General features: G+C 44.4%; 1 protein-coding gene across 4 annotated transcripts in view; it reads left to right on the top strand.

The window, feature by feature from the left end:
- The first annotated feature begins 5,712 nt into the window (after positions 1 to 5,712).
- The window catches only part of LOC138785644 (transducin-like enhancer protein 1), a 44,423-nt gene continuing 33,323 nt past the window's right edge, over positions 5,713 to 16,812 (top strand). For all 4 annotated transcript variants that reach the window (XM_069961799.1, XM_069961800.1, XM_069961801.1 and 1 more), the window contains exons 1-4: positions 5,713 to 6,498; positions 7,689 to 7,789; positions 12,230 to 12,293; positions 12,385 to 12,429. In XM_069961799.1, the coding sequence (XP_069817900.1) occupies positions 6,475 to 6,498; positions 7,689 to 7,789; positions 12,230 to 12,293; positions 12,385 to 12,429 (234 nt within the window). In that variant the 5' untranslated portion in view covers positions 5,713 to 6,474. The remainder of the gene's footprint in view (positions 6,499 to 7,688; positions 7,790 to 12,229; positions 12,294 to 12,384; positions 12,430 to 16,812) is intronic.

The following is a 16,812-nucleotide window of genomic DNA, read 5'->3' on the forward strand; positions in this document are numbered from 1 at the left end:
TTATTAGGAGAAAATGAATGAAAAATGCCATGTACGTGTGCATGTTGTAGGATGTGGCCATGAAATAGTAACCCTCTAAAAGCAGTAACCTAAGAAAGTATTAGCATTATAGAAGCTTTATTAATTATTACGTACTAAGGGTATGTTCACACTCAGCAAATGGGGTGGAATTCTGCCTGCTTCAGTGTCAGACTGCATCTCTATGGGAGGACTGAGAGTTCCGCCTCAGAATTCCGCCCCATTTGCTCGGTGTGAACACATAGGGGGAGATTTATCAAACATGGTGTAAAGTGAAACTGGCTCAGTTGCCCCTAGTAACCAATCAGCTTCCACCTTTCATTCCTCACAGACTCTTTGGAAAATGAAAGGGGGAATCTGATTGGTTGCTAGGGGCAACTGAGCCAGTTTCACTTTACACCATGTTTGATAAATTTCCCCCATACAGTAAATAATAGAAACAAATCAGGTCAGAATTGGACACATATAGGTTGTTTTGTTTACAGTTCTACAAGCTTTTAGGTCTAATAACTGGTATAGATACTAGAAACATCCTATAACTAATTGTCGTATTGAACATTAAGTACATAAATTTTACTACTGGACGCATTGGAAGACACGTTAAAAAGCTTGATTGCAAAACTATCACCCTTTGTACACTGCCTGCTGCCGATAACTCTTCAAGAATATTGGCTTACAATAAATGACCAAAATCAAATAAGATAAATAAATATTTCAAAGAAGATATATAGAATTCACTGATGAAGTATAAATACTAAAATATAACTTCTGATAACTACGATAATAAAATAGCTCTAATAAGCGTAATACACACACAATGAAACCCTTAATGATAAAGCCAATACATAGGTATAAATAGAGATTATCTTACTGTTCCTAGTTCTGGAAACGGACGACTTAAGGTATGTTCAAACTGAGGAATCCGGGCAGATCATCCGACGCAGATTCCGCAGCTTGCCCCCGCTCACGGCCGCGCAGTTGGGCACATTTTGCCGTCCATCCAAAGAATTAACCTGTTCGTTCTTTGGATGGACGTCAGAATCCACGATAGTGTTGTGCCTATTGTTTAGCACAACCATCCCAGGTGAGTGGTTACTTGCTTACCCACCCTGTGTCCCCGTGCCATTCTTATAATACTACACTAAAAGGCACCCCGGTGTCTTTTTTTCTATGTCTAACTCAATATTCCTGTCCCTCAAGACAGAGCTCTTGCACTAAAAAGGGCCACTCTACCCCTCTTTCTATACCCTATTTTACCCTTACTTACACTGTGGCTGCCAATGCATTTTGCTCCCTACAGGGAACTCCTTAGGGAATATATAAATTGCCACAGACAAAAAAGAAACAAGCAGAAAGGATAAAAGATGAGTAAACAAAAATACCATGTAGCATGAAGGTTGCTGCACATATGGTGGTGCGAATGCATGGTATTTTTGTTTACCCATGCCCAGAGACAGGTCGCATGCTATATAGGGGCTGCACAGGGGGCCTTATACTATATGGGGACTGCACAGAGGGACCTGATACTTTGTGAGAAGATGTCCCATGTGAGTCATTGGATGCAACTGCATTGCAATCATTTAAAGATGCTGATCTGATTTTGTGTAAACCAATATAAATAAATTTCTGAATATTGCATCAAATTTGCAACAGATGTACATGTGAAAGCACACTAACTGTTCCACTATATTTAATTGCTATGCTACATTAGCTTTTAGACTAAGGTATCGACGTTCCTTGACGTTTGGCCAACTTTGCTTGAACATTGCCCAGGTATCTTGCCATTCTGCTCAGCAGTGGCTTAAGCTTAGAAGGAACATTGCTCCCCAGTGACATCAGTGCAGAGCGCCGTAAGGAAAGGGGCGGGCAGACTGGGCAGCAGGAACGGCTGTAGTCCGGCACCCAGTGCACCACATCACCTACTTTATAAATTAATAAAATTGAAGATTTAATGAAAACTGCGGTGAAGATGAAAATAAGAAAAACTACCTTCATTCTCAGCATTTTCAGCACCATGGGAAAATTACAGCAGGTTAGAATCTTCTAACATGCTGTTAGTTTCCCCATTGTTTAAATCAAGTTTTTATGTTAAAAAATATTTTTTTAAAGAATTTTTGGCGCTTTTTTCTTATGTTCCTTTTGCTATCTATATTTTAAAATAATCTTGTAATCTTGCAGTTTTCATTCTGACCACTAAACCTGAAACCAAGCTGAGACTTCCTGTTCTGTACAGATTATTTCCCAGCAGTGCTCTCTTTATCATTATAGACAAATTACAGTGAAACTTGACACCAGTAGATAGAGAGGACATCTATTCATAATAGCTGATGCCTTGGGCTCAGCCCTAACCTCCTGCAGAATGACCTTTGCACAGGTCACACAGCATGCCTATAAAATGTTCCCATTAATTAAGTAGAGGGTTTGTTTTAAAGTACATCCCTAAATGCTGTTAAAAACAGCTCACACAATATGGCTACCAACATAATGATGTACAGAAAATACAATTAGGAAAAAAAAAAAAAACAGATTAGAAAAAGGGAACATGTGCTAATATTTGGCCATAATCAGTATAAGATAAAGATCTATAATTCTAATTCTAATATATATAAATCTATAATTTTCATAAAATCTATATTTTCATCTATTATTCTGTCATCCATCTTTGTTTCATTTTATTATTCTATCTACATGTCTCCCTTTGTATCTATTCTATCTCTCTCTCTCCCCTTCTCTCCGCCTGGCTATTACAGTTCTCCAGGCATGTAATGATGCAGAGCCTGCACAGCCAGCCAGTTCACATAACATCCCCTGTAACCTAATAAGTATTTATCTTTATAATCTTGACCATGCCGTGTTATTATGCTGACACCTGGAAATGTTTTACTTTGTAGATATATGCACTGCTGATCTCCCCGGGGGGATAATAAATGAGAAATGAGGAAATGTGTTATTTGGTAATAAGATGGAAACCATGACTGAAAATTCCCCCAAAATAAACATAATGCAAATCTTTAACCCATTTGATAAGCTGCCTGGCCTGGGAATGCAAAGGCTCTTTGTCCTCCTTTGTTTGCATGATCTCTTGGTACAGCCCAGAACCTTGGTAATGTCACACGTTATTGTGACGGCCGGATGACAGGAGCGAGGCTATCAGTAAACACAGGCTCCGCGCTTTGCATACTGCTAATAAGGCCTTGTGCTTTCTCTCTAGTGATTCCAGGTTGATATTAATGGCCGTACTGTAGACGATGAAGGACTGAAGACTAACAGAAGGCCTGTAAGCCTGCAGGAGCATTAATCACTATATTATCCCCGGTTCTGGAGGATTATTACAATTATAAGCTAAATATGCTTTAATTAGTCTTTAAGTTTTTAGTGTTGTGTTTTTGCTCAAGTTGGATTTCCCGAGCAATTAATGCTCTCATTTCACGCAGGCAACGGCCGCTGCGTCCGTATTTAAAAACACTTAGGATTGTAATTGATGGAAAGAGCCTTGACGCCGTTCTATATGTGGAGCAAGAGTAAAACAAAGACGAACCATGTTCTGCTTATTAGAAAGAAGTCTGCCAGATCAACACATAACCTATATGCTACACGCTGTATACTAGCATACCTATGTCATATAAATAGTACCGCCATACAGTGTGCACATAGAACTGCCCACTGAATGATGCCACTTGTGTCCTATCAACTCTCTATCCCCATAGGTGCTGGTATAGCTTCACATATATGGCCCCAGTATGAGTTGTAGCACTGGACTGTGAGACTCCCCGGCTACAGGGATGGCTCTATTATGTACAACATCCATTTGTAGGCAATAAAGCAACCACTTTATGGCTCCGAAAATAGGTAAAAAATATATGTATTGTATTCCAGTGGATTTTATTGAATCCAGTGACCTGTGGCTAATGCGGTCAGTGTGGGGGCCATTAGACTTGCGGTTAGGCCCCAACTTCAGTCCATATTATGTGTGTATATACTCCCAGCTCACATGTATGAATTAGTGTTACCAGAGCGGCGGGCAGGCCAGGACTTATGGCCGTAATAGGGACGAGATTGCAGATGAGTGTTTTAGGGTCTATTCACACGTCAGTAGATTTTTCATTTGAGTCCACTATTTGTCATTGGGAATCCGCAAACTTCTATCCATATTTTTTTGCTGATCCGCAAAAATAAAAAAGGGTGGTTAATAATAATCTAGTTACTAGTTGCAGATTGCAGATCTGTATTTGTATCCTATAGGGTTCTATTGGTGTGTCCATGGAGGAATTTCAGCCCACACTAGGGCTGTGGTACGGATCACAGCTCTGTACACAATTACGGATGTGTGAATGGGGCCATTGAAATTCATTGATCTTATTTTTAATTGCAGACAGGATTGCGGACGTGTGAATATGGCCTTAGGCTAGGTTTACATGGCCTCTTTGGTCACACAACATAAAGATTGCATCTAAGGACTGTCAATGTGGTGCACTGCGACCTGCCACACCGTGACCTGCCGCACTGCGACCTGCCACAGCACGACCTGCCCCGATGCAACCTGCCGCACCGCGACCTTCCACACTGTGACCTGCCAAACCGCGACCTGCCACACTGTGACCTACTGCACTGCGACCTGCTACAGCACGACCTGCCCCGCTGCAACCTGCCGCACCGCGACCTGCCACACTGTGACCTACTGCACTGCGACCTGCCACAGCACGACCTGCCCCGCTGCAACCTGCCGCACCGCAACCTTCCACAACGTGACCTGCCAAACCGCGACCTGCCAAACCGCAACCTGCCACACCGTGACCTGCCACAGTGCAACCTGCCGCACTGCAATCTGCCGCACAAGGTAAATTGGATGTGACCGTTAAATTACGTCTGTCTTTGATGAGTTCTTGCCGGCCGGTCTCCAAACATTTTAGGGCCCCGCCTGGACGTTATTCGTTGCCAGCCGCGTGGACATTATTCGTTGCCAGCCGCGTGGACATTATTCGTTGCCAGCCGCGTGGACATTATTCGTTGCCAGCCGCGTGGACGTTATTCGTTGCCAGACGCGTGGACGTTATTCGTTGCCAGCCGCATGGCGTATTGGAATCACTGTAGCAGTTTTTAATTTAGGTATCTGAGCCAAAGCCAAGAGCAGATCCAAGCAGAAGGCGAAGTATAAAGGAAATCCAGATCCCTCTCATCTCCTTTGTGTCCACTCCAGGGTTTGGCTTCTAAAACAGCATCAAAAGCTGCTACAAAAACTGCCTGTGTGATCGCAGCCTTATAAAAGCGGAGGGGGCGTCCAGTGTGCCGCTAAATGGGCCGCTCGTCTTTCATCTCTGTATAAGCAGCAGCCTGCGCTCCCCATAAATACCCGGCCATAGATTCTACTATTATAAACACACACGCTGTTTGACGCTCTTGGCCCCACGTTACTTTGATTGACAGTCAGGCAGCTACTTCTCCATCTCGCCGCCCTTCCCACTCTGCTGCCACTTAGCTCCTCCCCTGGCCTTACGCTATTGGCTGCCTGTCGCGCCCTGCAGTCCGGGTGGAAGGCTTCCCCAGGAACGACAGAGGGAGACCGCTGATTGGTTGCTGTATGTAGGAGACGTCATGACCCCACGTTGGTGCAGCAGCGCGGCCATTGGCTGGGATGCGCCGAGCCTAGCATGGTTTGGGCGGGGCCGCGTTCTGGTTAGCTGGGGGAGTGTGAAACCGCGTGTTAATGTAACCAGTTGTGGAGAGGAGAGGGCGGCCCGAGTTGTTCGTGTCCCGTGTACGGTGCTGCCAGTGGGAGTCTCCGCCGAGGCCTGGATCCCGTGTCTTGTCTGCGCCCGGGATAGCGCAGCCGCTCTCCGCCGCCAGGGTTGGATGTGTTGGGAGAACTTTGCGGGGCTGTGTGGTTCCCCGTGCCCGGGAAGGTGGGGGATGAGCGGGCGGAGCCGCTGATTGTCCGCCGGAGCTGTTACCGGGAGGCTTTGTGCCGTGTGCTCCCCCCGCTGGATGTGCGGCCGCCGGGGCAGCATCCTCTGTGCCCCCGCTGTGTGCGCTGCCCCCTCCCCCGGGGCCGCTGACTAGACCCCCCCCCCCCCCGCTGCCGGGGCTGTCCGGTTACCCCCGCGCCTCCTGCTTGTGGATCTATCCGCTCTGCATTTCCACGGAGATCACCGGGAACTTGGCCGGGAAAGTTTGCTGGAAATCCGTGTGTGTCGCCCACCGGGCAGGGAGCGCCGGGACCGGGCAGGCTGCTGACTCCTTGTTCTCCGCAGACAAAGGACGCCCCGCAGGAAGAGGAGGAGGAGGCGGAGGATGCGGGGCTGGGCACGGTGCATGTAGCTGCCGGTGCCCGGTGTATGCAGCCCCTGTGCCCGGTGTATGCAGCCCCTGTGCCCGCTCTACGTCACTTTCTGCCGTTGGAGTTAGGACAAGTCGTCAAGAATTGAGCTGCAAAGGGGCAAAGCGGCGGCCGGGAGAGCCATGTTTCCCCAGAGCAGACACCCGGTGAGTGCGGGCATTGTGTGGGGGGCACATGGCTGCCATCTGCTGGGGGGCACTGCTGTATACCACCCAGCTCTGCCAGCACACCACTTCCTGCTTACACTGGGGCTCTAATAGTGTCCCACGTGGGGAGGAGAGCGCAGCCCCTTGTCTCTCTGCTGCCCCCTGGCTGCTGCCAGCAGGTTACTTCATCCACTGATCACATGTAGTGGTGGATCCTGCTGGAGGGGATCCTGTCAGCTGCTCCTCCAGCCCCCTGAGGCCTGCACTGGCTGCTCACTGGGAACAATGGGCTGCCAGGGACTTCTCCTCATCCCCCACTATAAGCTGGATCAGTGGTTCAGGTCCCTTCCATATTGTATTTGTGGGCTACTATGCAGATCCATTGGGACCACCTGCAGTGTATGCCCCAAGCTCTCTACTAGGGCAACATCACAACCTGCAAAGATGGAGAACATAACCCTTATAGACATGGCCAGTTCTACATCCCAGTAATATACGGCTATATGTGGTTTGATACCTTTTGCATCAGGCCATGGTTCTTTAACGCAAAGGGTTAAAACTGCTTTTCCTGTTACTTTGCAGGTCCGAAATTTAAAAAAAGCAAAAAAAGTTACATAAGTCTTAGCACTGCTGCCCATTTACCACTGAGGACATCAGAGATAACAGCACAAACTTGTGGTGTTGTCAGCTGTAGGCTCCTTGTATTGCCGAAGCGTGATGTGAACAAGCCCTATAGCTGTGTGGTCCTTAGGCCTAGCAGGTCTCGGATACCTTATTGGCAGTATATAGCGGCAATGACTATTACAGCTCTGCCGCTGGATGTGCTGAAGGCTACAGAAGTCCGCACCTTCACCCAGGACTATAGATCAGTAGTCACTCAGCTAGTTAGTCCCAGATGTGAGGTCTGTGCTGGGAGGTGGAACAATGTGTGTCACACCTATCCGTCCAGGGAACAATATTGGCTGTGTTTGCTGCTAATACAGCCGTTCTGGGCTCCGATGAGTTAATCAGCATTCCTGCTTTGCTTGGCAAGTCATATGGAAACATTTCTTGGTGGCTTCTATGAGACCGTTGTGGGAATCAGACTGCGGGGTATTATGTCTGCTTTGCCTCCAGTATCATTCAAGTGGAAGCTGTATTGAAGTTTTAGTTTTAATATTTAATTTCATTGCTGTCTTTTGGTTCCTCAGACGCCGCACCAGGCCGCAGGCCAGCCATTTAAATTCACCATCCCGGAGTCCTTGGACCGCATTAAGGAGGAATTTCAGTTTCTGCAAGCGCAGTATCACAGGTGAGTATCTGAGGCAGGTGGGAGGGTTATACCTGATGGGTGTTTACCTGTCATCTTCACACTATGGCTGTCCAAGACTACAACTCCCAGCATGCCTAGGCAGCTGTTGGCTGTGCTGGGACTCATAGCTTATGAGCCTGGAGATCACTGATCTATGGTATCAGGTCAGACCTTTAAGGATCAGTGGTGTCAGATTAAAATAGTTGTAATAGAGAAATCCTTTAATACTTCCTTGACTCCTATGTGAAAATCTTTACTAGATGTATGGCGACATCTTGTCTATAATATTACGTCATGTGGTGTTACATCACTGTAAAGTCACATGACTGTCTCCATGAGGTGATGGGAAGAATATGACTCTTAAGTGGAAATATTTGCTTTTAACTTTTTTTTTTTTTTGTGATTACAAAAGTTCCTGGAAATAAGTCCTATTATTGTCAGTTTTATAGGAACTTGTGTTGTCGGGTCTAAAATAGTTTGGAGGTCAGTCGTGCTGAGGAGCTGGTACCAGCGAGGATGTGCAAAGTCCTGTACTATAGAAGAGCACAGCCCTGTTTTGGAGGGGGGCGTCCATCTGAGCAGGTTATCCCCTTTTGATAGGGGCTCCTGCTCTGCCCCTGCGGCCTGTAATCCATTCCCTATGGGGCCACCGAACATGTCCGAGTTCAGCAGCCCCATATGGAGTGCAGGTGCCTGGGGTGACTGTGTATGTTGGTGGGATCTGTGTGGGTCCCGGCAGTTGGACCTGCTTGTTATAACAAGTTTAGATGAGGATACCCATTTATACAATACAATTGCTTGTGCGGTCCTTAGTATCATTTATAGGGTGAAGTAACGTGATGGTGTCAGGCCGACCAGTCTTGCATATGTATACTTCTCATTATTCCGAAAATGATGGGCCAAATACCTTATAGTTAGCTTTTTGGTTGAAAGGCCAGCATCTATTCCTTTTGACTTCCCTTGCTGTATATATTCCAAGCAGTGATGAGCGAACTTACCCAAAGTTTGGGTTTCTCAGCACCTGAAAGTTCGGCATTTGACGGACCTGAAAGTTTGGTACGTTCGCTCATCACTAATCTGAAGGTCAGACGTGTCTGCGTTCTCAATAGAGAGAGGGGCTAAGCTGCTGCAAGGCACCCCTAGAGGAGACCTCACCTTTAAGAACAGTAGTGTGGCATGTTGTCCCATAGTCTCCTCCTTTCCTTGCTGGTAGATAGTCAGAATATCCCTCCAAAACATTTGGCTGATCCTCCCAAAATGGAATGGTTTTGCTTAAATTGCTGCGTTGTGTGTGGCTGCTTCTGATGGCCGTGGTAGACATTACAGACGTTACTAATGCCCCAGTGTTTTGAAGTGGTGTCTCTGTTTCTAGTTTCCCCATTGTAGCCGGCCTTAGCCACTTCATTCCATGTGTAGATGGATGGAGTGTTTTTGGGCATCACCAGTAGGTGGCGATGCTCAGCAGACGTTTGTTGTTCGCCCCACGCTATTGTTTTCAGAATGGTTTGTCCTGTTCAAATAAACTTGTCTCTTTTCGCCCAGTGTTACGTGTTTTCTACCTGCCTGAGAACTGTCAATATTTGCTCTTCATTTTGTAACAAAATCTTGACTTGAAAACACCAGATGAGTCAAAGCTGTTTACCTACAGGAGGCTGCTTAGCGGTAATAAGGCTTTGTTTAAATAGGAAATTAGGCGCTGTTTAGCAGACTGACTGATGCACATGCAGACAGGAGTGATGGCAGGAGCAGCTTAGGCCTCAATTTGTCACAGGTGTTACTATACTCACTCTCATTCATTGCTGCTTGTTAGTTTTAGGGTGCGTTCACACTGGCCTTGTACACTGCAGGTTTGCACACAGGAAGCCTGCAGTGTTCCAGCAATATGGATGAGATTTTAGTCTTTCACGGACTGTCTGTGTATGGTGGGCATAGAATTTGCACAAAGTTGACTGTGATCTGCTTCATGATTTGTTGTGGATTTTACCCGTTGACTTTAATGGGTCACGATTAGAGCGTGCGTGTGTGAGTGTGATCGGTGTTTTATTCCAGGCGGCTGAAGAAGTTAGGGGGTGCTCTAGAAAATTCATGGATACAGCCTAGTCATAATCTACCTGCCATTACGTTTTTTTTTCTTTTCTTGTTACTTATATAATCTGCACTAAAACTCTGGAGCACTCCCATCCCATGTGAAAGCTCCCTTAGGCCAGTTTCACACATACTGCATCACAGTGGATTTCACACTGCGATACTCTGTCCTGTCATTTCCTATGGATCTACATTCTCACAGCAGAATTTTATTCCCCTGCCCACTTAGCCCATTGCTGCCAGTCTAATACATTACCTGCTCGCGCTCTGGTTCCCTGGTGTACCACTCAGCCAATCAGTGCTCTGTCCCATCACACCCACTGATTGGCTGAGCGAGAAGCAGCCTGCAGTGTGGGGGCAGGTAATGTATTCGCTTGGTAGCCTGGCAGATGCTGAATTTAGTTGGCCATGGCTAACAGTACAGGGTATCTCAGCAGATTTCATTGCGGAACTGGCTGCATGAAATCCGCTGCGATTTGGTACATGTGAAACTGTCCTTAGGGCATGTTCTCAGGTCTCTTGTGGCTGTTTTTAAAGTGTCTCCTTGTATAACACTTCTGAGCTACAAAAAACACCAGAACATATAGTGCTGCTTGGACCACATGACATTGGATATAATATAGCCATATGGCCTTGCAGTGTTCACCAACTCCAGTCCTCAAGGACCACCAACAGGTCATGATTTAAGAATTTCCTTTTGATTTTACAGATATAATTTTAGTCAGTGCATCAGGTGTTCTTTCAATAGGAAATCCTCAAATCATCACCTGTTGGGGAAACACTGCTTTAGCCCAATTGTGTATGTAATATAGTGGTACTACAAAGCCTGCCTTGACCCCAGAGATGGATAAGCAGCTTTGCTGCGGGGGTCAGCAGTGTTACCTTTCTAGCATCAGAGTAAGTTATTATAGCTTCTTATAATTCTTACTGGGATCTAACACTTTCTTAAATGTAACACTGTGTTACATACAGTCATCACTTTATTTGAGTTTTCTTATAATTTAATATTACATGTTCTGGAAAGCACTTTAAAAATAAGAGCTACTTCAATGGCAGAAAAGAGAAGGATTCTTGGGGCATGTTCACTCATTCAGCCAGCAACTTTTACATTGTAGCAAATCCTCCAATCCCTGATATGACACAGAACAATGTTTCAGAGCTAGATTTTCTCCTGCATGACATATACCCCAGAGAAATGGAAATACACTTGGATTAATGGCCTGTTATTTCAGGTCACTTAGAGGAAAAATCTGGAATTACTTAATGCTAGGAATAATTTAGGGAATTGCCTTGTAATTTGAATCTCTAGAGCAAAATGTAAATTAATCTGCAGATGAAAGGGAAAGTTCTTACAGATCTACCAAGCTGTTGGATTAGACTAACTCAAAGAAAACACCGTACTAACAAGAGTTGTCAATTTAAAGGGGGACTTTGCTGCAAAAAAGTTCCAAACTGCTTACCTGGCTTCATAGCTATGTAAACAGTAAGACTGTCCATATCTTTACTGTAGCTGTGTGATCGCCTAGTTTTATTACCGTCTTAGTGTCATAGAGGTGTGGCCAATGCACAGAAGAAGTGCCCTAGCCATGCCTTTGATACTTCAGAGCTGCAAAAAGTGTTTTTTAGGTAATTGAAGCCTTGGAAACCAATAGATGTGGATAGTCCCAATACTTAAAGAAGAAGTCTAACTAAAATGAAAACCAATTGCAGGCAAGGGCGGCTGTGGGAATGTAATAAAGTATACTTGCCTATCCCAGTGCCTTTGCGGTGCTGCCTTGCCCATCTTTAACAGCTGCCGACTTTCCGCAACTCCTCCTGCTGCAACGTCGCATACCCTTCAGATGGATTGCCTGCTCAGCCAATCAGTGACTGGGGTGGGACACCACTCCAATCACTGACTCGCCGAGTGGGGAATCCACAGGTAAATAATGTTAGTTACATCAATTTTTTAAAGAATTTACTGCCTTTAAAAGCACAAGGAGCAAAAACAAAGTATTGGCTGTGATTTAGTTTTACTTTTTCTAGATATTGTAATTTATCAATACTGACTTCATAAGTTTTTCCCACTAATGATTCTGTAAATATGTCAATTAGAATAATTGCCTGTCACATTTCATCAAGCGCTGTTCACATTGGATTTGTTCTTTTTTGTGGGACTTTTCACCAGTTGAAACTGAAAACCCTTGTTTGAAAATTCATAATGTGAACACTGCCTAAAGCCAGAACTACTTTGGATTACATAATCTGTATAACATTAAGAACATTAGTGCACAAGACTTAAACTGTCTTTCTACCTGTAAAACATGTATACCTGCTTTTATTTATATGTATATATATATATTTTTTTTTCTGCAGCCTTAAATTGGAATGTGAAAAACTGGCAAGTGAAAAAACTGAGATGCAGAGGCATTATGTGATGGTATGTAGCCTTACTTTACTCTACTCTCCTTTTGTTTCATATATTATTGTTTAGTTGGTGTAGTCACATTCTTTCCTTTTTTATTCCACAGTATTATGAGATGTCCTATGGACTGAACATTGAAATGCACAAGCAGGTAGGTTATACGGTGTGCGTGGGTAGTGACATTGGTATCAGTTTATGTATAAATGGACTTCTGGTCCTGTAGGAATTAAAATACAGTGGTGCCTTGGATTACGAGCATAATTTGTTCCGGGACCGTGCTTGTAATCCAAATCTGCTCTTAAACCAAAGCAAATTTTCACATAAGAAATTATAGAAGTGCAGACAATTGGTTCCACACCCCAAAAATAATGATTTATTTTACTGAATTGCATGTAAAACAGATGAAACAAAGATTAAGAAACAGCAGAATGTGATATCATAAACTACTGTACAGTAATGGAGAGGATGGGAAACACAAGAGCTGAGAGAGACTGCAGGGAGCATGAAGGACTGAGCAGGGCAGATGTGGGTACATAAATGCAGCTCTCTGTCCGGGGAGAGAGGGGTTACAGCTATGGAGAGATTACCCCCACAGTCCTGTCCCCTGTAAGCTCCAGCCTGAAGTGGATCTGCTATGATTTGGAAGATGATGGACAATCCCTGGGTCAGAGTACAGTGCTGTAGACCCCACTATGCAGACCATGCCCCTCCCCCACTTGCGCTCCCACTCAGTAAAGGGAGCTCTTAAATCAAAGCAATGCTCTTAAACCAAGTCACAATTTTGAAAAACTGTGAGCTCTTAAACCAAAACGCTCTTAAACCAAGGTACCACTGTACAGTAAAACATATGACACCACCACCCAAAAATGTGGTCTCAAAGTAAATGGCCACTGTGGATGGTTTGGTGGACTGAAAGTCACATGAAACAAGGTCTGGATGAGGTGGTCTTCTCAAAAAGGTGGTCTTTTGGAGAGGGTTCTCTGTAATCTGTACTTAGAAATGTGTTTCTATAAACCGGCCTTAGGTTGGTTGGTCTACTGAGCCCCCACCTCATGTTTTGTGTTCTGCTGATTTACTCTTTTTGTGCTGTATCAGGTTCAGCATGTTAACTTGGAAAATCTGAGCACTTGACGTACATGTAGGTCACTGGAATTGGAGACTTGAGGCATGGACATTTTGGTTTGCGTGTTCCCATAAAATTCTCACTTATGACCACGATAATGGTGAATAAAAAGAGTATTGAACTGGAACAAGGCACTAAGGGCCTCATAAGAGAAGAGCAGCTAAATGATTGCTCAACCCAGAGGACCCTCAATTGAGCCTGTATTGTCTGCCAAAGAAAGCATTAATGGCAGGGTGTAAGTATTCAGCAGATATGCTGACGCTCACTTTTTCATCGAGATGATGGTACAATAAGTCTTTAAGAAATCGATTGCCTCTTAAAAAAGATTATCATTAGATGAAGTTGCACAGTTGGACACATTTCAAAGTGCAACAATACACTTCGTGCCTGATGTATATGTGCTACTCCGTCTAAAATTCTTGTTTCATTAAATTAAAGAGCATGGCTGACCGACCAGGGCGCAGCAGAGAAATTGATTAGTTCAGGCTTCAGGTCTGGAGGAGATTCAAAGACCTTTAGCAAGCAATTGTAAGGAGCGGAGCTTCTGTGGGGGGTTTTCTTAGTCTATATGTGGCTGTAGGGTAGACATTAGCATTCACTGCTGCTGTAAATGCTTCTAAGGAAGGTGCTTTGTTCATTGCTTCAGGTCACGTGGCTTCTCGTGGAAGCAGATTGTGTTTCTTTCCTCCTGTGCACGTTTGTTGGAACACATGTGCATCCTTAAAGGGAAGAACACTATTGCACCGGTTTTATATTGGTCATATCATTCACGCTATCAAAAAAAAGAGCATCACGCCGCGCTTGTGTTTTAGTAACATCTCAGGTCTGGTGTGATAACTAATACTCTGCTTTTAGCATTGTGGAAGAGGAGGCGCTTTCTTGGTAATTTATACAGGGCTGCAGGTTTGCACAGTGATTTCTTCTAGAGAAGGGGTTTGACTTGCCATTCATCAGTAGTGGCAGCTTTTACCTCTTTATCCTTCAGCCACCAAGGCTTGGGTGTTTTCTTCGGTTGCAGCCATTAATAATTGTAAGAAGACATTTGATAGCTAGTAATCATAATTCTTATTAAAACGGGTGACGTGTAGACCCCAGGGTGCCGGCAGGCTCAAATTGATGCTTTTTGCTGACTGATCACCAGCATGGCCTAAGTGCTCATTATGTTGTAGAGAGGGCCTTTGGAGCACTCATTACGTTTGACAGGAATTCTCTCTAGGGGAAAACTGGGCATTAGCTAGACTCCTGACAGGCTGAAATTATTCCTGCTTTATGGCTTATAACCAAATGGTAGCAAGGAATCATCTGGGGACACAAAAAAATGTCATTTCTGACAACATCTTTGTTACTGGGAGATTGGAAGAGGGGCAGAGGAAATCCATAGAGACAACGTTAACATTCTTACGCCCTGGCTGCTGCTGTGTGTAGATGCTTCACGTACGTTTTGTGAAAGCCGCCTGACTACTGTCATCTCTTAGCACTATGATGCGTGAATAGGATATGTACTTGGTAAATATGTGCAGAATTTCTTTTTTCTTCCCTGCCATCTGGTTTCCTTGAATATTTAAGCTTTACAATAAGTGTAGACATTGCAGCAAGCTTTTTTTTTTTTTTCTCCCCATAAAATGCTAGCATTCTTCTGTTTTTATTGTGCCTTTTATAATTTTCATGATGTGTAATGCCTTGTCCTGATGGAGGCTTTAGTGTAAGATGAGATTCCCCCCCTCCCCCCATGGCCAAGTAACCCCCAGGAGATTGATCACAGAGCCTATTGAGGAACCGTAAAATTGTCCTTGGAAACAGTATTCTCTTGCTAAAGTGATAGGTCAGGTCTTTGTTTCTCTGTGTGAATAGGGATAATGTCTAGGACCTGCCTTGTAGTAAACGTTTTACATGCGCCTGTAATTCTGACCCTCTAGCCACCTGCGTTTTGTGGAGGTTGGCTTTCTGGATGGGCTGGGGCAGACATGTCTTTTCACATTTTGCCTTCAGGTGGCTTAAAGGTTACCGAATATTGGAAAAGTGGCCATTATTACTTCTCTAGAAACATTGCCACTTCCGTGCATAGACTGCATCTGGTATTGCAGCCCAGCCCCAGTGATTCAGTGCAAGCAGACCTGATAAAACCTGTACATTAAAAGAGACATAAATATAGTATGAATCTAGTTTTACCATAAACCCGACCTATTTTTGTAGCAGCAGATAAAGGGTTTCAGTAACCACAATTTCAGCTTATTCTATTTAGTACAAGAAGTTAGGTGAGCTGTCAGTGTTATTGAGCAAGGGAAACACGTGAGGAAACCAACCCTTTAGGAGTAGGGACGCTGCTGGAATTTTCCATAAATAGATTGAAGAGCACAAGCTGCCAATAGTTTGTTTAGCAGTTTGCAGCGACAGGGCTGCTATGGATTTTTCTGTTACAGGTAAAGTCCCTATTACATAGATGATTCTGTCAAATCAGGAAGATATGGCCTTGGTTAATAGGGCTAGTGATCAGCCAACAACCAAGCATCGTCTGCTGGTCGCTCAAAACTAGCATGTCAAAAAATCCAATGTCAGACTGGCATTTAGAGGCTGTTCATGTAGCCCTGGCCGCAAGGCCTGCAAATTTACAATGAGGCTCGGGCTCCGCCACCTTAGCCGGGCTGACAGGTCCTCTTTAAGTGTAGTCTTGGCAATAGTTTTTATTTTTAGATGACTTCCACCTTAGATTGTGAGGCCCCAGCATCCTCTTGGTCACTTTGGTGAGGCCCCCCGGCATCTTTTTGTGCTGTCGGGTGAGGCTCCCGGAGAAAGTTTGAGAAGCACTGGTCAAAATAACATGACAACCAAGCAGTTTGTGGTGAATGGGTGTGAGTCCAAGTAGTTTGTATTATATAGCTATTGCTTGTGAATGACAGCCCCAAACTACTTCAACACAATTCTCCATCCTAGTTGGACGATTGCCTCATAAATTTAAAATATATGCATGAAAACTATAAGAAATGGCATCTGATGCTCCCACACACAAGCACTTTGAAACCAAGATTAGGCATCATTCACACTGTTTTATTTGTATGTCCATTGTATATTTGAAGAATATCCATATAGTATTTGGCTACGTGAATATTCATTTCATATGTTTCTTCTGTTGAAAACGTGGTCCTGACATTACTTGGTTGACCATTAGCCCATTTCTTCATTTTGTTGGATTGTTTGGGGCCTCTACCACTTCCTTATGGCAGTACTTTGCTTTCACTATGGTAGCCAGGCCATGTCATCTGTTGCTAATTGTAGCCTGTAGTATTTTTATGTCATGACTGATGCCTAGGAGCCAAAGGTTCACTCTGACAACATGACACCTGCTTGATCGCTGACACGTTCATATGCTCAGTAAGTGAAAGTATTTTGAGTTATGCCAATTTGGCTATTTTT

The sequence above is a fragment of the Dendropsophus ebraccatus genome, chromosome 3 (genome assembly GCF_027789765.1).
Source record: "Dendropsophus ebraccatus isolate aDenEbr1 chromosome 3, aDenEbr1.pat, whole genome shotgun sequence".
NCBI lineage: Eukaryota > Metazoa > Chordata > Amphibia > Anura > Hylidae > Dendropsophus > Dendropsophus ebraccatus.